We start from the raw sequence: 22944 nt of genomic DNA on the forward strand, positions 1-22944 counted from the left end.
TACAAGATTCTAGTAGGAAAGTTTTGAGCAAATCAGAGTGTAGGCCTTCCCATGTCATTCATGTTTCCTCAAGGCAGACCTTTTTCAATATTTCCATAAAAAAATCGAACATTCCTATTTATGTGGCCTCCTCTTTCCTAGAAGTTGGAAGTTTTATTCTTAACCAGTCTCCTGGGTTTTCATGAACAGCCAGAGAGAATTTCTTTTCTAGGAGGCATGGATCATATATTTATGTGCTGTTTGTTTGTTTTTAATTTTTATTTATTTATGATAGTCACACAGAGAGAGAGAGAGGCAGAGACATAGGCAGAGGGAGAAGCAGGCTCCATGCACCGGGAGCCCGACGTGGGATTTGATCCCAGGTCTCCAGGATCGTGCCCTGGGCCAAAGGCAGGCTCTAAACCGCTGCGCCACCCAGGGATCCCGCTGACCATTTGTTTGAATTAAAATCTTCCCATTCTTGGGATGCCTAGATGGCTCAGCGGTTAAGCTGTGCTTTCATCTCAGGGTGTGATCCTGGGGTTCCGAGATAGAGTCCTACATCGGGCTCCTTGAGGGGAACCTGCTTCTCCCTCTGCCTGTCTTTGCCTCCCTCTCTGTGTCTCTAATAAAATCTTCCCATTCTTAAATGGTGGGCCTAAATTTCCAAAACTTTTATTACTTTTAATCATTTGTTTCCTAAAACTTTTATTTTATTTTTTTAAAATTTATTTATGATAGTCACAGAGAGAGAGAGAGGCAGAGACATAGGCAGAGGGAGAAGCAGGCTCCATGCACCGGGAGCCCGATGTGGGATTCGATCCCGGGTCTCCAGGATTGCGCCCTGGGCCAAAGGCAGGCGCTAAACCGCTGCGCCACCCAGGGATCCCTGTTTCCTAAAACTTTTAAAACACACACACACATAAACCCTTCAGACCAAGCTAGCCAGTGAGCACACATGCTCTCCTTGTTTAAGTCATATAATTATCAACTAGGAGGTAAGCAGAGTATGGGTGGTTGCTATTGTAGACTCCCACAGGAGAAATCAGAGCTTGAATCCAGCCTCTTACCTCTTCCGAGCACTAGTTGTCCTACTTGTAAAGTAAGGACAAAATAGTATTTCAATTCCACAGAGTTGTGAGGACTGAATGAAGTAATGGATGAAAGTGCTTGGCTCAACATGTAAGCCATCATTAAAGTGATAGCTATGCTTATTTCCAGACACACTTGGAAGGTAATCACAAACTTTTTAATAGTCTGAAGTTGTATTTATGTGTTAAATGAAAGGTTTGGACAAATCTTCAGGTGGGTCCCTTTTTTTTTTTTAACTAGGCTCCATGCCCAACATGGGGCTTGAACTCAAGACCCAGAGATCAAGAGTCGCATGCCCTACAGATTGAGCCAGCCAGGCATGCCAGGCTGGGTGGGTCCCTTTTGGCCTAAACTTTTGAGTTCACTCTAGACTTGTCCTATTACCTCCCTCCCCTGTAGTAGAAAAGACAGGTTCATATGGCAATATGGCACTGGGCTGGAAATGGGAAAGCCTAGGTTCTGGTCCTGCTCCCTTAAAAAGACACTTCTGAGTCATTTATGCTCTTGAACCCAGTTTCCTCATCTGTAAAAATGGGGTTAAGGGCACCTATTTTAAATTGTTGTGAAGGTTGAAACGAGGTAATTTTAAGAATGTTGTACTTGGTAGGGGCATCTGGCTGGCTGAGTCGGTATAGCATGCCACTCTTGATCTCAGGGCTGTGAGTTTGAGCCACACAATGGGTATGGAGATTACTTTAAAAAAATAAAATCTTTTAAAAAAAATGTAGTTGGTAAACTAAAGCTTTCTATTGCAGCTGCCCCATCCTGGCTGCACATCGGATGAATGCCAGCCCCATCTGAGATCTACTGATTTCGAATTTTGGTTGGGGAGGGGCAGGTAGAGTCTGACCATGGATATCTTCAAGAAGTTAAACAGATAACTCTCACACTGGCTTGGGCTGAGAACCTTTGCTTCAAACGCAAGGGATCCGTCTTTTAATCTAATGATTTGTAAAGAAGAATAAATTATGTAAAATACATATCTGATTAAGGCTATTTCAGGCAGGCCTGTTTGGTGCATTTTATTTTATTTTATTTTATTTATTTATTTATTTATTTATTCATTTATTTATTTTTTTTGGGGGGGGTGCATTGTATTTTAAAAAAGAATTTCAGGGATGTCTGGCTGGCTCAGTCTGTAAAGCATGTGACTCTGGATCTCAGGATCATGAGTTCAAGCTCCACACAGAGCTTCCTTAAAAATAAAATGGGGGATCCCTGGGTGGCTCAGTGGTTTAGCACCTCCCTTTGGCCCAGGGTGCAATCCTGGAGTCCCAGGATCGAGTCCCACCTCAGGCTCCCTGCATGGAGCCTGCTTCTCCCTCCTCCTGTGTCTCTGCCTCTCTCTCTAAAATAAAATAAATAAATAAATCTTTTAAAAAATAATAAATTAAAATAAAATAAAATAGGGGCACCTGGGTGGCTTAGTTGGTTGGGCAACTGCCTTAGGTTCAGGTCATCATACCAGTATCCTGGGATCAAGCCCTGTATCCAGCTCCATGCTCAGTGGGGAGTCTAGTCTGCTTGTCCCTCTCCCTTTGCCCCCCACAACCCTCCCACTCATGCTCTCTCAAATAAAATTTTAAAAAATAATAAAAAAGAATCTGCCTTAAATAATGTAAAATTGTCAGAAATTTCCAGAATGACAAGCCTTCCTATTTACTTGCTCATGTCATATAATAGTTTTGACTAAAATCTCTATACTCCACTTTTTGCTACAAGATGGAGATTTATGGTAAAACATGATACATAGCTCTAGCTATAATGACCTTTGCTCCAGATGACCAACCCAATTGAAAATGGGACATTAATAAAATTATAGTCGATTCCAAAGATCAACACAGGGATCCCTGGGTGGCGCAGCAGTTTAGTGCCTGCCTTTGGCCCAGGGCACGATCCTGGAGACCCGGGATCGAGTCCCACGTCAGGCTCCCTGCATGGAGCCTGCTTTTCCCTTTGCCTATGTCTCTGCCTCTCTCTCTCTCTCTCTCTCTCTCTCTCTGTGACTATCATAAAAAAAAAAAAATCAACAGATCAGATCAGGATGAAAAGTTACAAAAGGATGGTTGCTTTTACAATCATGAAGGTCGGGTAGGCTGGGTGGCTCAGCGGTTTAGCGCTGCCTTCAGTCCAGGTCATGATCCTGGAGACCTGGCATCGATCCCGTGTTGGGCTCCTTGCATGGGGCCTGTTTCTCCCTCTGCCTGTGTCTCTGCCTCTCTCTCTCTCTGTGTGTGTGTGTGTCTCTCATGAATAAATATATTATTTTAAAACATAAAATAAAATCATGAAGGTCCATCATTAAATTTTAAAATACATATGTAAGACTGTATATCAATACAAACAAAATTTGCTCTAAACCCTTCGGTTCACCTAAAAAAACTAATGAAATATTTAAGACAGATGAAACCTTATGACAAGGAATGGTCTGACAGCTATTTCTTTCTTTTTTTTTTTTTAAGATTTTATTTATTTATTCATGAGAGAGAGAGGCAGAGACACAGGCAGAGGGAGAAGCAGGCTCCATGCAGGGAGCCCAACATGGGACTCGATCCGGGGTCTCTAGGATCACACCCTGGACTGCAGGCAGTGCTAAACTGCTGGGCCACCCGGGCTGCCCTACTTTTTTTTTTTTTTCCCTAACAGCTATTTCAATATTATAACAATGTTTTTCAAACATTTATGAAGCAGAATCCAAATATATAGATGAATAAAGCAGCTGTGATTTAAACTGAGCAGAGGTTATGAAATCCTGGCCCCTTCTGCTTCTCCATCCCTAGCTGGCCTTTCTATCCACTATCCTTTTTTGGCAGAACCCCATGGTTCCATGCAATTTCAAAACCACTGCCCTATATGTATGTTCCATTTTCACCTGCTTTTTAAATACAGTGAAGGGGAGAATGAGCAGTTATCTACTAAGCAGCAAGTGCCCTCTGACTTCACTTAGTTTCATGTTGCCACTTCCCTACTATATTCCAGTACTAATGTTCATTTCTACTTCAATTTAGAAAGCCTAGTAATCAGCGTTCCCAGTAAGTTTTTATAAACCCAGTGTTCTCAGACTTTCCTCAGAACTCAAATCTATTGTTCCGAAGCAGGTGGCAAGAAATTACTATTTAAAAGATGTCAAGAAATATTTAAAGCTCTAATAATTTTCCTTTAACATGGACATAAATCTTGTTGGCTTTTAAATTTGTTGCTGGGTATGTGGAGAGTTTTATTCAAGAATGCAATGTACAGGGGATCCCTGGGTGGCGCAGCGTTTTGGCGCCTGCCTTTGGCCCAGGGCGCGATCCTGGAGACCCGGGATCGAATCCCACATCGGGCTCCCAGTGCATGGAGCCTGCTTCTCCCTCTGCCTATGTCTCTGCCTCTCTCTCTCTCTCTCTCTCTCTCTCTCTCTCTGTGACTATCATAAAAAAAAAAAAAAAAAAAAGAATGCAATGTACAATTTACTCAAAATAGAATAATCTAGAAGTTGTTCTTCACCACTTGATGCCTACTAAGGTAATAACTAAATTTAAATGAAACACAATATGCACTAAAATAGCATCTCTTGGCTCTCAAGCATGTTTTTTGCCTCAAATACTACCCACTTTGTTCTGACCCCTCATAATACCAACCTGCCCCAATTTATTCCAGAATGCCAGGGGAAATGGGCAATCTAGAGGGCCTTATTATTGGGATTTACTCCATCTAGTTTATGCAATTGGGTTTGAATCAACTTCTTAGATTATTTTCTCTCACTCTGATCCAGAACATGTTATAAGCTGAACCCAAATGAAATTGCAGACAGTTGACTATTTCTAACCTACAAGAACAGTAAACTATGATCGAACATTAATATTTTCTTTTTTGTTTTCTTAAATACTCTATGCCCAATAATCCTGAGATCAAGAGTTGCATGTTCCACAGACTGAGCCAGCCAGGCACCCCAATACATTTTCTTGTATTTTCTATTCCATTATTAAAATGCTACTCATGTGCTTTTGAATTTCACTAAGTACCTGAATTAATAAATCACTCATTGACAAGTATTTCTAACAAGGGTTAGAAACCCCAGGATTGCAGGGTGCCCCATGTCACTTCTGTGTGACTTAACCACACATATTTACACATACATTCTGTATCCATCACTCTTACAGCCAAATTTAGTATGCATCTGTCCATTCTTTTCTTAGCTATATCCTCACACACAAAGGCATATCAATGGCACAGGGACAACTGAAGGCGTTTGTTTTCTCTTGAAACTCATTTGCCATAATATAAACAAACCACCTGAGATATGGAAAATGGCAGTCACATTTCGCCTACTTTGTCAAAGGTAAACAAAATGGCACATATCCTCTACTGGTCTGACATGCCACTCTCACATCCTTTTTAATCACTGAATTGTGGAGGGAGAGCGTGATTCCTATTTCCCCACTCTTTTCCTTCTCTAGATTGAGCTGAATAAAATGATGTGGATTTTGTTCGCTTTCCCCAATCCCATGCTACTATTTCTATATTTAATAAACAAGCAAAAAACTCCTCTAAGCCATCTGTCCTGCTCTCCTAGAGATGAATCTGGCCTCCTTTGCAAAAACAATTGCTAAAATTACAAACAACCAATAATTTTTAAAAAACAGCATGCCCTGAAAAATGTGAGAAAATTCTTCCCTTAATATTCTAAATTCTGTAAACTTGTGGCAAAGTTAGCCATATAATATGCCTTAAAAACATGAATTGCAAAAAAACAAACATTACATGACAATTCTGAGACTTCAAACAGTTTCATAAGGGCCCCAGGGGTATAGGAAATCCTAAAATGATCTCATAGTCACATGTCACTGCTTACAGGGAAATAACACTCCACATTCCAAATAGATTAAATTCCTAACCTGTTTATATGCTCTATTCTAATTATGTTCCAACTCTGAGGAACTCTTTTCATTAGCTAACCACTATACAGACTAAAATCTCACTATAAAGTACATGTGTGTCCTACTACATGGAGGACCACCTTCAAATCACCACCTACACAATCAGAATGTTGAAGCATGTAGTGGACAGGTCTTTGGTTCTTAGGATATTGGAGAATCAATATTCTGAGGACAGTTTCTCCTTAAAGACTCATTATTTTTTTAAGATTTATTTTTATTTATTTATGATAGAGAGAGAGAGAGAGGCAGAGACACAGGCAGAGGGAGAAGCCGACTCCATGCCAGGAGCCCGACGCGGGACTCAATCCCGGGACTCCAGGATCGCGCCCTGGGCCAAAGGCAGGCGCAAAACCGCTGAGCCACCCAGGGATCCCCTTAAAGACTCATTAGGACACAATTTAGCATTAAGTATTTATGAAAAAAATAACTGATGAGACAAAGATTGTATGGTTTTAAAAGAATAGAAAATTCTTGCTGTTTTTCATTTACATTAAGTGCAAGGCATCAGCAGATTATGGAATTCTGTTGAAACCTCAGCATCCTATGGCCCTTACTGCGTGCTGAAAATAATAACTTTTATTTAAAGAGTTCAGTACGTGGGAGGCGTTGTGCTAGGCAGCTAAAACGTTTATTATCTCATGTAATCTTCACCATCCACAAGGTGCTTAATTAACTCTTAAGAGTTGTGATGATGCTTCCCAGAATTGCTTCTCAATTCTATACTGCTTTGAAAATACATTTCTAAGGTAGGACCCAGGCACAGGTATGTTTTTAAAAGCTTACCAGGAGATTCTAATGCAAAACCACAATCCAGTGTCAGTGTTAGTCATATTTAAAAGCGGCAGTATGGGGATCCCTGGGTGGCTCAGTGGTTTAGTGCCTGCCTTCGGCCCAGGGCGTGATCCTGGAGACCCAGGATCGAGTCCCGCGTCGGGCTCCCTGCATGGGGCCTGCTTCTCCCTCTGGCTGTGTCTCTGCCTCTCTCTCTCTCTCTGTCTATCGTAAATAATAAATAAATCTTTAAAAAAAATAAAAGCGGCAGTATCTTAACTCAAAAATAAACCTCAGCAGGACAGTTGGATCTCTCCAATACACTGTAACTCCCACAAAGACCTTGGCAAAATTCTCCAAAAAACTTCCCTTATATCCAGGGATTCTACTTTCTACTGACCTCCTGCAGTCCCAGTCTCCTACATAGAAGTACACACTCTGACCAGAGTCTCCCATTTCTCCTCAAACTAGGTTACTACTCCCCGTCATCCATTCCACATCTTCCCCTTTAGGGAGAATATAATCTGATCATCAGATCAAAGTAATTTCCACAAAATCATGAACAAGCAAAAAAATGAACCAAACAACTTGATACTATTTTTGAAAAGTTGCTAATACCTTTTGCCTTCGCCTCAAGCAGTGTGTATGAACAGGAGTGCTTGGGAGTAAAAACTTTCTCATTTCCCTGCACAGAACTGTGTTCACTTAGATATTGTTTGCCACTTTAAGGATATGAACATGGGGTATTATTTGTTTGTTTTAAATTTATTCATGAGACACACAGAAAGAGAGGCAGAGACACAGGCAGAGGGAGAAGCAGGCTCCATGTGGGACTTGATCCCGAGACTCCAGGATCATGCCCTGGGCCGAAGGCAGACGCTTAACTGCTGAGCTAACATGTGGGGCATTAATGTGAGCGCAGCCAGAAAGAGTGGAGCTAAATTGTCCCAATTAATCACAATGGCAGTATTAAGTCCCATCATTTGAACCTCTCCTCTGAAGGCAAAAAAAATTAAAATGCAAAGATTACATTATTTTCAATAATTATTTTCAAAGTGTTACTTAAAAAGTGCTCCTTAGGAGGGAATCCCTGGGTGGCGCAGTGGTTTAGCGCCTGCCTTTGGCTCAGGGCACGATCCTGGAGACCTGGGATCGAATCCCACGTTGGGCTCCCGGTGCATGGAGCCTGCTTCTCCCTCTGCCTATGTCTCTGCCTCTCTCTCTCTCTCTGACTACCGTACATAAATTAAAAAAAAAAAAAAAGTGCTCCTTAGGAATGCCTGGCTGGCTCCCTAGGGAGAGGGGGCAACTCAATATTGGGGTCATGAGTTCAAGCCCCATATTATATATACAGATTAGAAATTTTTTAAAAAGTTCTATAAATTTTGCATAGAAAATTTGTCTTTCAGGGCACCTGGTGGCTCAGTCGGTTAAACATCTGCCTTCAGCTCAGGTCCTGGGATCCCAGGGGTCCTGGGATCGAGCCACCTCATCGGGCTCCCTGCTCAGTGGGGAAACTGCTTCTCCCTTTCCCTCTTCCCCTGCTCCTGTACTCTTTTGCTCACTCTCTCAAATGAGTAACTAAAATCTTAAAAGAAATTGAAAAAAAAAAAAAAAAAAAAAAAAAGAAATTGTATCAGGTTTCTGTTTAGATATTCCTCCCAACATGGCAAAAACTCAGACATGACATGTTAGTAAATTCCTACTTAAATAAGGCCCACTTCAAGACCCTTTACATAATAAAGTTCTCTGGCTTGAATTATAATCCTAATTTTTAATTTTTAGGGCACCATCAAATTCTACCACTTAACAGTACCTAGTACAACAAATCAAGACAGGCACTTACCTAAGAATTCTTGGGGGCAGGGTTCCCACACAGATGCACAATATAAATTGTAAAAGTAGGTTGGTAACATTTTACACACAGGAAAATAAAAGTTGTTGGCTCAAGATTAACTCATATATACAGAATGAAAAAACTATGGAACAGGGGCGCCTGGTTGACTGTCAGAAAAGCATGCAACTCTATCTTGGGCTCATGAGTCCAAGCCCCACATTAAAAAAAAAAAAAAAAAAAAAAAAAGCCCACCCTACGTATCACCTGCTGCCTGGGGAAACTCTCACCATAAAAACGGGGGATGTAAAGAAAACCTATGTTGCAACAGTGGTAGAGTGAACTAATTGACAAGTCATGACAGGACTTGGGGACCTGATGCCAAAAGGCCACACTGGTGAATACGAAGGGTGGAAATTCAGTTTCTTGAGTACCAATATGGAAAAACTGAATTAACAGGTATCAGACCTATTCTCCAGTCCCAGTTTCAGCTCTATTATGTTTACTCGTTCTATGGCTGTTACCCTTCCCCATACAACTGTATTTAAAAACCGTGATGCCCTGCATATTTAAGTCTGATAAGCATGGATAGATGTAGATAAATATTTTGTCCTTTACATGGAACAAAGACTCTATTCTGGGTTAGGGAATAATTTATTCATCAAAGTGGGGGCTAGAATGGTTAAGTGATTTATCAGCAGAGTTAGCAAACTCAGAACTTTCTCCTAGCTGCATGTAGTAATCCAACCTGCCAGGTACTGGTTACAGAAATTATTTGGGAATAAATCCACAACATTATGACCTAATTTTTTTTTTTTTTCCTGCTAGTAAGGTTGCATTATCTTGAACTGCCTAAGCTTTTTAAACAAAGAGGCTGAAACATTAGTTGCTAGTCATTTATAAACTTTGTTATTCTTTGTTTTGCATCAGTCTGTCAGGAATGCAGTGTAGCTTTACTTCTTCCTTGAAATGTTACTTCTAACAGGCCTACTCAATTCATGTTTTTTTCCTAAGCTTCAACTTTCTCCTCAATATTCTTCAGAATAAAGAAAACAGCTCATTTTAAACAAGAAGTTTATTTAAACAACAAGACGCTTGACTTGAAGGGAAAACTATCTAGGATTCATTTCTTTTAGAGTAATTTATCCCTACTTAAAGACAGATTGCCCTACATGTAACAGCTACGTACAAAAAAGTTATAAAATTGTCCTTGGTTTTACAATGATAAATGAAAAACATTAAAATTCTCCAATCGAACAAGGTATGCAAGGATTTTTATGTTGTTCTTTTTTTTTTGTTAAACAGTGAGAGCAAAATAACTTACTGGAATATAAAGATAAGAGCTGACTGAGCATGCCACTAATGGAGAGAGGGGGTATTTTCACAGAAGCAGTATTTTCCCCCATCCCATCTCCATTTGATGTCGATCAAAACATACCATTGGCCATTTAGTTAAAAAAAAAAAATGCAATATGCTTGTGCACATACACAGTTACTTTATGTACAATAAAGGAATGGGGAAGGGGAAAATGAAAGAATAGAGAAAACTATACTGTAGTAGTCAGGATGTGGTGGAACCAAATTACGGCTTTCTATTTGAGAATGTCTTCTTGGTCTGGAGGAACAGAGTTCTGGAGTAAAGTAGCAGGTTCCCTTTTTAGTAGACACCTCCTGTCTGCTGCTGGAACACATCAATTGTATCTTCATCCTCCATTTCCAACTAGCATACAAGAGAAGAAAAACAAATGGAAGGACACTGATTATCAGCTCTGAAGATTGTAACTCTTGGACTTTAAGTACCCTGAAACTGCACAAGTTCCACCCAATTCCAGTGTTCGTTGTTGCAGACATCCTATAGCTTAATGTAGCATCAGTCTTAGGTTTATTTAATTTAATTTTTATTTTTAAAAGGTTTTATTTATTTATTCATTCATGAAAGACAGAGAGAGAAGCAGGCTCCATGCAGGGAGCCCGATGCAGGACCCGATCCCAGGTCACCAGGATCAGGCACTAGGCCAAAGGCGGCACTAAACTGCCGAGTCACCTGAGCTGCCCCAGTCTTAGGTTTAAATGAACTTTTCACTTGGTCTTAATTATATAAGGACTATAAAAAAACTTAGTTTTTCTTTTTCCTTTTTTTTTTTTTTAAGATTTCTGTTTATTTATTCATGAGAGACACAGAGGCAGAGACACAGAAGGATAAGCAGGTTCCATGCAGGGAGCCCAAAGTGGGACTTGATCCTGGGACTCCAGGATCACACCCTGAGCCAGAAGGCAGACGTTTAACCACAGAGCCACCCAGGCATCCGTAAAAAACTTAGTTTTTAAGTGAAAAACCTGAATATGTACGTGAGTTACATCACCTCACTTTTAATTATTGAAAACAAAAATATTAAATGATAAAATATACCATGACAAAAATAAATGATATAAAATAAAAACGGAATAAGTAAGTAAATGGGAATAAGAATGATATGTGTAAAGGATTGACCGCGGTGTTGTTTAGATGAGCAAAAGACTGGAAATAACCTAAATAATAATAAAAACTCAAAGAAGTGTGGTACACTCTTAGAGGAAATACCACACATTTATATGTGCAGAAACGGAACCATCCCTAAGCTATATTAGGCTAAAAACAAAACTAGGTAGTGGGGCACCTGGGTGGTTCAGTTAGTTGGGCATTTGACTTGATTTTGGCTCAGGTCACAATCTCCAGCCCAGAGTCAGGGTCCCAGCTCAGCACAGAATCTGCTTAGGATGCTCTCCTCTCCTCACTCTCCTCCTCTTCCCTTCCCTCATGCTCTCTAAATAAATAAATAAAATCTAAAAAACCCCTAAAAACAAAACAAAACACCCCACTTAGACAGCAAAAGTGGTTATAGTATGACTATGTTTGTGTTTTTAAAAGTGTGTGTGTGCACACATATAGCATGAATGCATCCTGGCATGGGCACAAAGCATAGCAGTTAGCTCTGTGCAGTAAGGGAAGGGAAGGGGTATGCACAAGGAAAGACCTCCTAAAAACTACTTTCAATTTTATTTTTATTTTTTATTTATTATTATTTTTAAAGATTTTATTTATTCATGAGAGACAGGAGAGAGAGGCAGAGACACAGGCAGAGGGAGAAGCAGGCTCCACGCAGGGAGCCCGATGTGGGACTTGATCCTGGGACCCCAGGATCACGCCCGGGGCTGAAGGCAGATGCTCAACTGCTGAGCTACCCAGGTGCCCCCTACTTTCAGTTTTAAACTTCTATTCACAAACTAAGTTTGTAAGGCTCACTCCCTACATATTAAACAAAAACCGACCATTCTTTCTACCAGAGTAGAAAGATCTTGGTATATACAGCAGCACTGTCAAATAAATAACCTTTGTAACAGTTTGTTATGCTGATAATTAGTCTCGAAAAAATATGTTCCAAAACTGGTAATTTGTGGGGGAAAAAAAGAAACAAGAACCCTGGGTACCTAAAGACAAGAAAGGGAATCATTTCTAACAAAGTTCAAATACACTAAAAGTAGGACTGTGGCATTAAAATGTTAATGACTAAGTCTCAATTCCCTCTTTTGTAAAATGAAATAGCATTCAGTTATGAGAATTAAATGAGTCGAAGAGAGTATTTAACGGAATGGTGGGCACATAATTATATTACTATTAAAAATGGTCATTAAGATGTTCTAATTTATCATAATTCTGCTATTTAATAAATACTGTGAGAATTCTAAAATGAATCAATTTCATTCTACAGTGAATTCAATTTCAAATGCTAAAAGGAATTCAATTCCACATTTAATATGAAGATTTTATGATGCAGTTCTGAACAAACCTATAGTTTAATATTTGCAGCCAGCTTTGTAGAGACAAGAACCTGGGTTTGGTGGTGGGTGAGAGTATCAAGACAGAAAATACATTCTAAACATCCAAGTTTAGCATAATACGTTTTTATTCTTTTTTAAACCATCAAAACATGTCTTCAGCCTATCTACTAAAATAAAACCCCCGGGATGTTACATTTTATAGTGAAAACTTGAAATGCCTTCAAAGGACAGGAGTTTTTCACCAAGAGAATTCAGCTCCTCCTTGTGGCTACCTAAGATAACTGCTTCTTAGAGACTCACCACAAATTACTTCAAAATATTCTTTCCTGAAGGACAACTCAGATATTTCAAATTTTTGAGATTATCAACAAAAACCCAAACAGGATGGGCTGCTTTACTCATCATATTTATCACTTTCTAGTTTTTACGGACTGAAAAAAAAAAAACAAAAAAAAAAACAAATTCAAAAGTAGAAGGGCTACAATTGACATTTCTATCAAAATATTTTTCCCCCAACTAGAAGTCTTAAGTGCAACCTGAGAGGGTAAAAAGAAACAAAGAGCTTCTGCCATAGAAGACTGTCCAGCTGATCCCTTACAAAGTGAAAGAACTAAAGTGATGTGTAAAGAGGTTAAGGGATCAGCGTCATCTTTGGCAGAAGACTTTAAGAAGCCACTTATGGGATGCCTGGGTGGCTCAGTGGTTGAGTGTCCGCCTTCCGCTCAGGACGTGATCCCAGAGTTCCGGGATCGAGTCCCACGTCGGGCTCCTGCATGGAGCCTGCTTCTCCTCCCCCTGCCTGTGTCTCTCATGAATAAATAAATAAAATATTAAAAAAAAAAAAAAAGAACCCTACTAATCAAGCTAAACAATCAAGAGACTTCCCATCAGAGCCCCAAGATTCCTTTGGTTCACAAAGACAGGTAAGAGAATTCAGCATGGGAAATCAAATTGGTGAGGATCAACAGCCAGCCGATCACCTGTGGGGGAACCTGGAGTATGATCAGGAGCTGCGGCGACAAAAACAGCATTCTCAATTATTTTCCCCAAATAATGCTGGCAACAAGAATTGATTAAATTAACCAAGTGACCTGTCAGATTCACAAAATGATAACTGGATATTTAAAATTTGACATTTCCTGAAGAAATACTAACTCATTTTCTTTGAGTTCTGAACTCTGATAAAAACAAAAAACTATTATTCCAATGTTTGAAAGTCCACAAATTAATAAACAAGGCTGTTGAACAAATTAAAAAAAACACTGACTCTTCTAGTTAGTATATAGAGATTTTTACCTGTGCAGGTGTGTCTGTTTCATTGATTGGCTGCCCATCAAATCGGAATCTGATCTGCCTCATTGACAAACCCTACAAGAGAGTTTAAAAGCAGTAAGAATGCAATGAAACAGTAAGAACAAAAACAATATGCATGTTTAGCCACAAATAAGAGAAATCTAAATAAACGATCAACTTGTTAACATTGCTATGTGGATAAAAAGATTTAGGATGATTTTCACTTTCTTCAATCTAGGTTTGATCTTCTTTGGAAAAATCTTTTATTAAAAAAAAAAAAGGATTTTTTATGGCTGTCCAGGTGGCTCAGCTGGTTAAGCGGCCAACTCTTGATTTTGGCTCAAGTCATGATTTCAGGGTCCTGAGATCAAGCCCTATGTCAGGTTCTGTGCTGGGCATGGAGCCTGCTTAGGATTCTCTCCCTTTGCCCCTCCCCTAACTCGCACTCTCTCTTTTTTTTTTTTTTTCTAACTCGCACTCTCAAACAAATCTTTTTAAAAAAAGTTTTAAAAACAGCTGTATTGCTTTGAAACCAGCTACTCCAAGCTTAAACAGACCATACCTTGAGTCAAACTGCCTTTAAAGGAGTTAGAAAGACACTGAAATTTATTTATTTATTTATTTATTTATTTTTTTTTTTTAAGATTTTATTTATTTATTCATGAGACACCCACAGAGGGAGAGAGAGAAAGAGAGAGAGAGAGAGGGAGAAGCAGAGACACAGGCTCCATGCAGGCTCCATGCAGGGAGAGGGAGAAGCAGGCTCCATGCAGGGAGCCTGACATGGGACTCGATCCCGGGTCTCCAGGATCAGACCCTGGGTTAAAAGTGGCGCTAAACCACTGAGCCACCCAGGTTGCCCGACACTGAAATTTAAAGTAACAGATATGCACAGTATTCTTCCATGCATATTAAGAACTCTCCAAAAGGGGTGAAAAAAAACCCCGCCCTTAATAATGCAAACTGAAGTCACCTAAATAAATGTAATGATTAAAAATTTTGCCTTGGGACGCCTGGGTGGCTCAGTGGTTAAGCATCTGCATTCAGCCCAGGGCGTGATCCTGGAGTCCAGAGTCCCACATTGGGCTCCCTGCATGGAGCCTGCTTCTCTCTCTGCCTCTGTGTCTCTCATGAGTAAATAAAATCCTTAAAAAAATAATAAATTTTACCTTAAAGCTACTTAACTTTCATTTATACTCAAACAATTCCTATCACCAAGCAAGAATAACCTATGTTTCAACCCAGCAAAATGCTAGGCACACCACAGGAATTCAACAAGTTCTTACTCTTGGGCAGTCAACATTTCCTTTTTTAACCCCCAGGCATTCAACATTTCCACCATAACCATCCTAAAACCCACTCGTAAGTGCATAAGCTTGAAACTGTGGAATACCTCAAAAGAACCACCTGCTTTTTTATTTATATTTCTTCTTAGTATGTACCCTGATCAGCAATGATTATATGTCAACCTCTCACTAAAAAAGTAGGCTCCAGGAGGGACAAGAAACTAAGACTGTATTGGTTATACTGCAATCCTTGCACACAGTTGGCACTCATGGATGTCACTAATGGAATAAAATACATGAAAAGCAGCATCTAACTTATGTTTCATTTAAAAAAAAATAAATCTAAAAAAAATAAAAAAAATAAATAAATCTAAAGCTACTAAGTTGAGGAGCAGCTTTATTACAAAAAAAGGTAATTTTAAAATTACATTATGGAGTTTAGCCTCTAGAAATTTTTATATGCATTCAAGGAGATAAATGAGCCTAATCATGCCCCTTCTGCAAAACAGATTCCAGGGGCACCTAGGTGGCTCCGTCAGTCAAGTGTCGTCTCATCCATCATGATCTCAGGGTCTTGGGGTCCAGCCCCACATTGAGCTCTCTGCTCAGTGAAGTCTGCTTCTCCCTCTCCCTCTGTGCTCTACCGCCCCAAATAAAATCTTTTAATATGTTTTTAAAAAGCCAGATTCCAAAGTTTTACTAATCATTACCTACCTGACGCAGGGGTGGGGAGAAAGGGAAAGGAGCAATGCAGCAAAGCTCTTAACTGCAGCCAAATGAAGACAAGATAGGAAAATAAAGTATCTTTGGAGACATGCTGTAAATATATTAACTGGAAAAACAGCATTTTAGGAAGCATCCTACCAAAAAAAAATCACTCCTGTACCAATCACAAACTATAATTATTGTTACACAAATCCCTGCTTAAACTTAAAATGAAACTCAGTTTCTAGGACTAGAATATTGGAAAATGTGCTCAATAAACAGTTCTATGACACCTGTATTCCATTATTTAACAAGGATTCATTAAGTCTGTCTTTAAAACTATCTCTAACATGAAGATCATATTACGTCCCTTTAAAACTCTAGTCTGTGACACATACCACTTTCAGATTAGCCTTGTCTTGAGGAATACAAGCAATTCTCAGACCAGATAGGGGACATCCACAATCTCAATCCATTCCTCATGACATCCAAATTTGTGATTATGCAAAGCAACCAAGAATTAAATGCCAAGCCATTAGCTACTAATTACATACTTACTAACACTCCATTAAGACTCATTGCTTTAACAAAATACTAAGCCATAGGCTGGGCTCTTTCTCTACTATGCCCCCTAGTAAGGTCCTAAGGTCAATGGCATGGTCATTCAAAAGGGGAAAAAAACACAGGACCAAAAACAAGTATCTTATTCTTTTATTACTACCTGTTGACAGGCTTTTCCTTGTCAATAAGAGCATTTCTTTTGCTACAGATCAAAAGTCTAAAATTCAGGAAACTTGCCTCTCAGATTCCATAAATTATGTAAATTCAAACAATGAATCTACATTAAACCAGTATTAGGTTCCACTTCTGAGTAAATCTCTAAACTTTGCTTGAGCTGTGCCACAAAAGAGCTGTGCGAGGTTTGCTCTTTGGATCCCCATTTCTTCATTTCACAAAAATGAAGTGGACTAAACCAATAAATCAATCTGTGCTCTCTGAAGCTATCTAACATTCCAAGAAATAATCTGTTATAGTAAATGTACACTATAATGGAATCATATGCCTTCAGTCAAAAGCTATATGGCTGACAAAGTGAGTAAACTCAATTCTACACACGAATAGAAACCTTACAAGCCAACCTCTGAAGGCAGTTTGAATGTTCTCTATCACTTTATAAGCATTTACTGAAACATCGTATGTATGTCACATACTGGTCTACGCTCGACAGAAATAGGCCCTATGCTCGTGGAGACAGCAATACAAAAAAAAAAAAAAGTGAGAGGACTGAGTGATGGGAGCAGAGGGACTCTGAATTAATCAGAAAAGTCTCTAAAGTTAGTAACCGAGCAAGAATGGAATCAAATCATTGATGGCTTAGCACTATCCAAAAGAAATATGTGAGCCACACATGTAATTTTTAATTTTCTCACTGCCACATTAAAAGCAGGTTAAAGGGACACCTGGGTGGCTCAGTGGCTGAGCATCTGCCTTCTGCTAAGGTTGTGATCCCAGGGTCCTGGGATTAAGACCCGCATTGGGCTCCCCATGGGGAGCTTGCTTCTCCCTCTGCCTGTGTCTCTGCTTTTCTGTTTCTCATGTATAAGTAAAATTCTTAAAAAATTTTTTTAAAGCAGGTAAAATTTTAATGTTTTAAATCAATATATTCAAAATCCTATTGTTTTAAAAATTGATGTTTGAAAAATTGAGACATTTTACTTTTCCCACTATGAATTTTTTTTTAAAAGATTTTATTTATTCATAAGAAACACAGGGAGAGAGAGAGGCAGAGATACAGGCAGAGGGAGAAGCAGGCTCCATGCAGGGAGCTGGACGTGGGACTCGATCCCAGGTATCCAGGATCACACGCTGGGCCAAAGGCGGTGCTAAACCGCTAAGCCACCTGGGCTGCCCCTTTTCCCACTATGAATTTTCAAAATCTAGCATATATTGTACTCTTAATAGCACGTATTACTTTGGACTAGCCATGTTTCAGGAGGTAAACAGTCATATATGGCTACTGTTTTATTTTTTTTAAGATTTATTTATTTATTCACAAGAGACGGAAGAGAGAGAGGCAGAGACACAGGCAGAGGGAGAAGCAGGCTTCTCACAGGGAACCTGATGTGGGACCCAATCCTGGATCTGGTGATCATGCCCTGAGCCAAAGCCAGACCCTCAACTCAGATGCTCAACTGCTGAACCAACCAGGCATCCCATGGCTACTGTTTTAAACAGCATTGGTTCAAGTAGAGAACATATTTTGTTGATAGATTATACAGATCCTAATGTTCTGACCTCCCAACTAGATGTAACATACTACTGTTTATGGAGTGAGGACACCAGAGAAAAAGATTTCTAGTAGAATCGAATCTTTTTTGCATGTTGTTTGAAATGCCTATTATATATCTACTGGAACTCCTCCAAAGATCCAATACCAAGTGAGTTCATTAGAAAGTAAATATGATCATTCAATTAATCTTGATAGGAAATCCTTAGTCAAGAATCCTTAATGTCAAAAAACAAAACAAAACCCTTTATCTATGCAAGTTAGACTGGATAAATGTTTTTGACTTCTGAAAAGCTATACCCTCACTTAAAAAGCAGGATCAGCCCAATTAGGTAACACTTTAACTCCCTTTTCCTTAGAGAGAAGCAAACATTTGAAAAGTAAACAGGGACCTTGCTTCAATCAGAACTCTGAGGTTATTCCCAATTTAAAAAGAAAATGGGAATTAATCTTTCCAAATTTTTCCTGAATCTGGTCTTCAAATCATATTTGCATTCCAAGTGATATGCAGAATTATTTTTTTTATGGATTACCAATGCTTCTTTTTCCCCTATTCCAAATCAAGAGTGGCCCCAAATTTAGTCAACTTAACTGAAAAAATTAAAGAGAAACTTTATTTACGTAATACACTAAATTTTAACATGCTACAAAAACCCCCAAATTCTTGATTGACCCACTAAACTCAATCTTATAGAACAATCTCTTATAAGGACAATCTGCAATATGAGATATACTGTGTCTTTGGTTTTTCTGGCACAGTGTAATGCACATGGTAGGCATCTGGTAAACATCAGGTAAGTAAAAAGTTCCCTGGGGTCCCTACAGGAAATACAGAAGTTTTATATATGAACATCTTAGAATTAGTAGAGGTTATCAATAGATATGTATAATAAAATGTTAATGGTTAAACTAGGTGGCTAAAAAATAAATAAATAAATAAACAAAACAATCTAGGTGGTAAGCACATGGGTATTCAATGTAATATTTTTTAAAATTTTGTTCTACATTTGATTTCCATATTAAGTTTTGAAAAATAGGACCTTTTAAAAAATACATGACCAGGGTGCCTGGGTGGCTCAGCAGTTGAGAGAGTTCAGACCACGGCGTGATCCAGGGTCCAGGATCGAGTCCCCCATTAGGCTCCCTACAGGGAGCCAGCTTTTCCCTCTATGTCTCTGCCTCTCCTAAATAAATTTAAAAAAATCTTAAAATATGGGATCCCTGGGTGGCGCAGCGGTTTAGCGCCTGCCTTTGACCCAGGGCGCGATCCTGGAGACCCGGGATCGAATCCCACGTCAGGCTCCCGGTGCATGGAGCCTGCTTCTCTCTCTGCCTGTGTCTCTGCCTCTCTCTCTCTGTGTCTATCATGAATAAATAAATAAAATCTTTAAAAAAAAAAAATAAAAAAATAAAAAAAAAAAATCTTAAAATATATATATATATGACCACTTAAAATCTAAAATTTAGTAATGAGAAAAGATATGCAGAGAACTTTGTTGAAAACCATTAAATCTAACCGTGAGTTTTTACTTTGTAAAAGGTGTGCTATGTAAAAGTTCTACAAGAGGATTACCTTTTAAAATTCCCCTGTAACCTGAAGGGGCACTAGTGTTCAAATATGGAAGATGCTATTAGCACAACTAGGAAGTACATATATTTACCAGTTGTTTAAAGGGATTTCACCAAAATTCTTCAAGTACGAGTACACTGAAAATTGTATCTTTTAAGGAATTGTGAGATTAGTTTACATATGAAAATAAGAATCCTAAACTCATTATTCTAAGTAAATTAGGCATAAAATAAACCCTTAATCTCAAAAATAAATTTATCTTTGTTTCTTCCAAACACCCTTAGAGCTCATGGAGAAATTCCAACTATCAGCTCAATCTCCCAACTTCTATAGTTTCTATTTTGAGCCTACTTTTAGGACAATTTGCAATGCAGACAACTTGTTAGTCTAAAAGAATGACTTTCCCAACTTTCATGTTTACATTCAGGGTTGAATTAAAAAGAAAAAAAAAAAAAAAAAAGCTTCTGCTAGGTTATTGTTGAATTAACTGATCTAGGTATCAGTTTTTGTTATACTTGCAAGAGTCATCTTCAAAGTTGCCTCCATATGGTTACAGACTCAATCTCACAAAAGGAAGCCTCTTTGTCTTAAACTCTGCATTCACCTCCCAGCATCTATCTATTCACCTCTACTTCCTCTTCTTGCTGTCCCTTTACTAATCTCTGAGTAAAATGTAAATGTTGTTATAACATAGGAGTGTTTTTGCTAGACTCAGGAGGTTAAAGTTCTTGACCTATACCATTAGTTGAGAAAATTTTGCAATTTTACAAGTTTCAGGAATATTGCAATGTTGTTAAACTCACAATTTTATTTCCAAATTGGTTTAAATGCAGAAAATAAGTTCTTTTGACATTGACATGACACAAATTTTAAATGGATTAAAGAAGGGATGAAGGAGGAGAGGAAAAAAAAAAGCCTGACAAGAAGTTTTCATCAGGTTCATTCTTATTTTCTTATAAAAGTAAAATCACATCCCCTCAGGGACAAATTGCATGTTGTGACTATAATTTGATGTATTCTGGCATAGGACTAGAATCTTACAGAGTATTAACCAAACCACCTAAAGGTTTTCATGAAGCATTAACATACCAAGTGCATGCTAGAATTGAAATGTCAAGTAAGGTGTGTTCATTCAACCAAAGATAATCAATATGCCTGCTTAGTTTCTATCCTCAAAAAAATAAAGTTTTATTTTTCATAAATTTTATTGGAAGTGCATATGTCAGTTCCTCACCTGTCGTTCACAATAGGCTTTCATTAGTTTACTAAGTGGTGTATGCCTCTTAATCTTAAACTGCACCACAGAACCATCCTGCCCCGCCACCTTCAAATTAATATGATCGTTGTTCTCAGTCTTCACTCCTTCCTGTTGAAAGAAAAATAAAAGTATAATTTGGAAAATGTGAAAAACAAACACCTTTTTAAGTAGCAGCAGCTCAACTTGCTTCAGAAATCAACAGGTTTCTCATTCTGTACGATAAAAGAGTATACAGCTGTTTTCAGCCGCTGAAATCAATCTGAAAGATGAAAATCCTGGAGCAACAATATTAAATAGCTGTCACAGAAACCGAAAAGGAGCCTACATGCTATTCCATCAGCGATAACCATCGATTTTTAAAGATGGGTCCCACTCAATTCACTTAAAGGCACTCCTGCATCTCAATTTTCTAAAATGGCATATTTTATCCCTCAAAATGTCATTTCTCCTAAAAAGACTAAAAATAAGCATCCTTTCTCTTTATAAAGCGCTTTAAGTACAGAATGCAAAGATAAAAAACGTAGAACCTGCCATTGAAAACTCATTACAACTATTTTGTTAAAAAGTTACCAAACTCAGCTCAAGAACTTAAATCTCAACTACATTAAAAAAAAAAAAAAAAAACACACACACACACACAGAACACATTGAGGAATAACCTTCGATTCTCTCTGAAGCAGCCGTAGTAACTTAGAACCACTATTCATGTTCGCCTGTATTAGCAGCCTCACTTTTGTTTATTTTCAGTTAAGAGCTCTTATTCTCCCCTCCCCTTTGTTGTCATGGGTCAAATGCAGTTTTCTTCCAAGTCTTCTCTGTAGATTTCCACCCAACCTGCAGTTCACCAAAATCAAGGGTGGATGGAATGCTGTAGCCCCCGCAAGTCACTTCAGAAAGGAAGGGGGGAGGGGGTGTCACAGAACAAACCCCACTTAAGTCCCGTGTGCCAGGAAGAAGTGTGAGCCCTAGTCCTCACGGGAAGAGCCTCCTGGTGCCTCAAAACCCGCGTTAAAAAGTTCAGCCCTACGAAGTCTCTCGGCTCGCACCTCTGCCTCCAACTTCTCGAAACCGCATGGTCTCCTCAGGTTAGGGGTGATCTGGCACCCAGGGGAAAGCCCCTGCCCAGCCCCCTGGGGACCCCCAGGCTGTGAAAGTGGGAAATACCCCCCAGGAAGCCCCGAGCCCCCGGCCCCTCACGATGGCCCAATGGGAAGCCCATCGGCAGCCCATTGATTCGCTCCGAGCCCTCGCCAGGCCAGCGCGGCCCGGGGCAGGGGTCCCCAGATGCCCGCAGCCCCCACCCCTGAGGGGGAAGCCCGGGGCGGAGGGAACTCCCCGCCACCGCGGAGGCGGCAACACCCGCCGCGGCCCCGCACGGGGTCCGCGGAGGGTGGGGACACCGCGCGCCCTAACGCCCCTCCGCACGCGCGCCCGGCCGGCCGAGCCCGAGGAGCTCCGCTCGCGGCCGGTGGGCCCGCGGGCGTCCGCGATCCGCCCGCCCAACTCGCGCCCGGCGCGCACTCCGAGGCGGCCGGGGGCGGGGGAGGGCGGCGGGGCCTCCTCCGGCGCGGGAGGGAGGAAGAGGGGAGGGAGGAAAATGGCGCGGAGCGCCCGGGCCTGAGCCGCGGCCGGCCCCGTGGGGGGCCCAGGAAGGCGCGGGGAGCCCGCGGCGGGCTCGGGCCGGACCCCGGCCCGCGCCGTGACCCCGACCGCGCGGCGAGCCGAGGAGGCCGGCGCCGAGCTCACCTTGGGCTTTTCGTCGGCCATGGCGAGTGCCGGAGTCTCCTCAGCTGCCGCTTCACAAAAGAGGTACCAGGTCCGCACCGAACGAGCACACAAGCAGCACCAGGAGCGGCAGAAGAAGGAGGCGGCAGCGGTGGAGGAGGGAGAGGGCGCGCGCACGTCGTGCGCTCCCTCCCCCCACCCTGCGTGCGCGAGCACGAGCCGCCGGGGCTTCCCATTGGTTGCCGCCTCGCGGGAGCGCGCAACGCTTACATAACCACCCCCACCCCCCGCCTCGCACCGCCCCGGCCTGGGCCAGGCGCCCGCCAGGCCGGCGGGAAGAGGCGCGGACACGCGCACCCGGCCCGCCGCGGGGGCGCGCCTGGCTCTGGGCGGGGCTGTATTG

At 40.6% G+C, this 22944-nt stretch overlaps 1 protein-coding gene and 1 long non-coding RNA gene across 3 annotated transcripts; both read right to left on the reverse strand.

The window, feature by feature from the left end:
* Nucleotides 1-9655: 9655 nt before the first annotated feature.
* On the reverse strand, nucleotides 9656-22882 carry SUMO2 (small ubiquitin like modifier 2). Of its 2 annotated transcripts, none has more exons than XM_072781535.1 (4): nucleotides 22563-22882; nucleotides 20793-20924; nucleotides 13714-13785; nucleotides 9656-10318 (listed from the first exon to the last, which is right to left on the reverse strand). In XM_072781535.1, exons 1-4 carry the CDS (start codon nucleotides 22581-22583, stop codon nucleotides 10256-10258), a joined length of 288 nt encoding a protein of 95 aa, XP_072637636.1. In that variant the 5' UTR covers nucleotides 22584-22882; the 3' UTR covers nucleotides 9656-10255. The 2 variants fall into 2 exon arrangements, with proteins under 2 accessions (XP_072637636.1, XP_072637635.1); XM_072781534.1 differs by lacking the exon at nucleotides 9656-10318 and adding an exon at nucleotides 12525-13427 and having other exon boundaries at nucleotides 22563-22755.
* Nucleotides 21525-22473, reverse strand: LOC140607133 (uncharacterized). The gene is made up of 2 exons (XR_012009277.1): nucleotides 21863-22473; nucleotides 21525-21650 (listed from the first exon to the last, which is right to left on the reverse strand). It is a non-coding gene; the product is annotated as an uncharacterized lncRNA (long non-coding RNA).
* Nucleotides 22883-22944: the final 62 nt, after the last annotated feature.

The sequence above is a fragment of the Canis lupus genome, chromosome 16 (assembly GCF_048164855.1).
Source record: "Canis lupus baileyi chromosome 16, mCanLup2.hap1, whole genome shotgun sequence".
NCBI lineage: Eukaryota > Metazoa > Chordata > Mammalia > Carnivora > Canidae > Canis > Canis lupus.

Excerpts from the sequence above, each read along its gene's own strand:
- SUMO2 (XM_072781534.1), bottom strand. The coding sequence starts at position 22,583 with ATGGCCGACGAAAAGCCCAAG. Across the intron at positions 20,925-22,562 it reads TGGCCGACGAAAAGCCCAAG|GAAGGAGTGAAGACTGAGAA; the intron begins GTGAGCTCGGCG and ends TTCTTTCAACAG. Across the intron at positions 13,428-13,713 it reads AAACAGACACACCTGCACAG|CTCCTGATCATACTCCAGGT; the intron begins GTAAAAATCTCT and ends TTGTCGCCGCAG.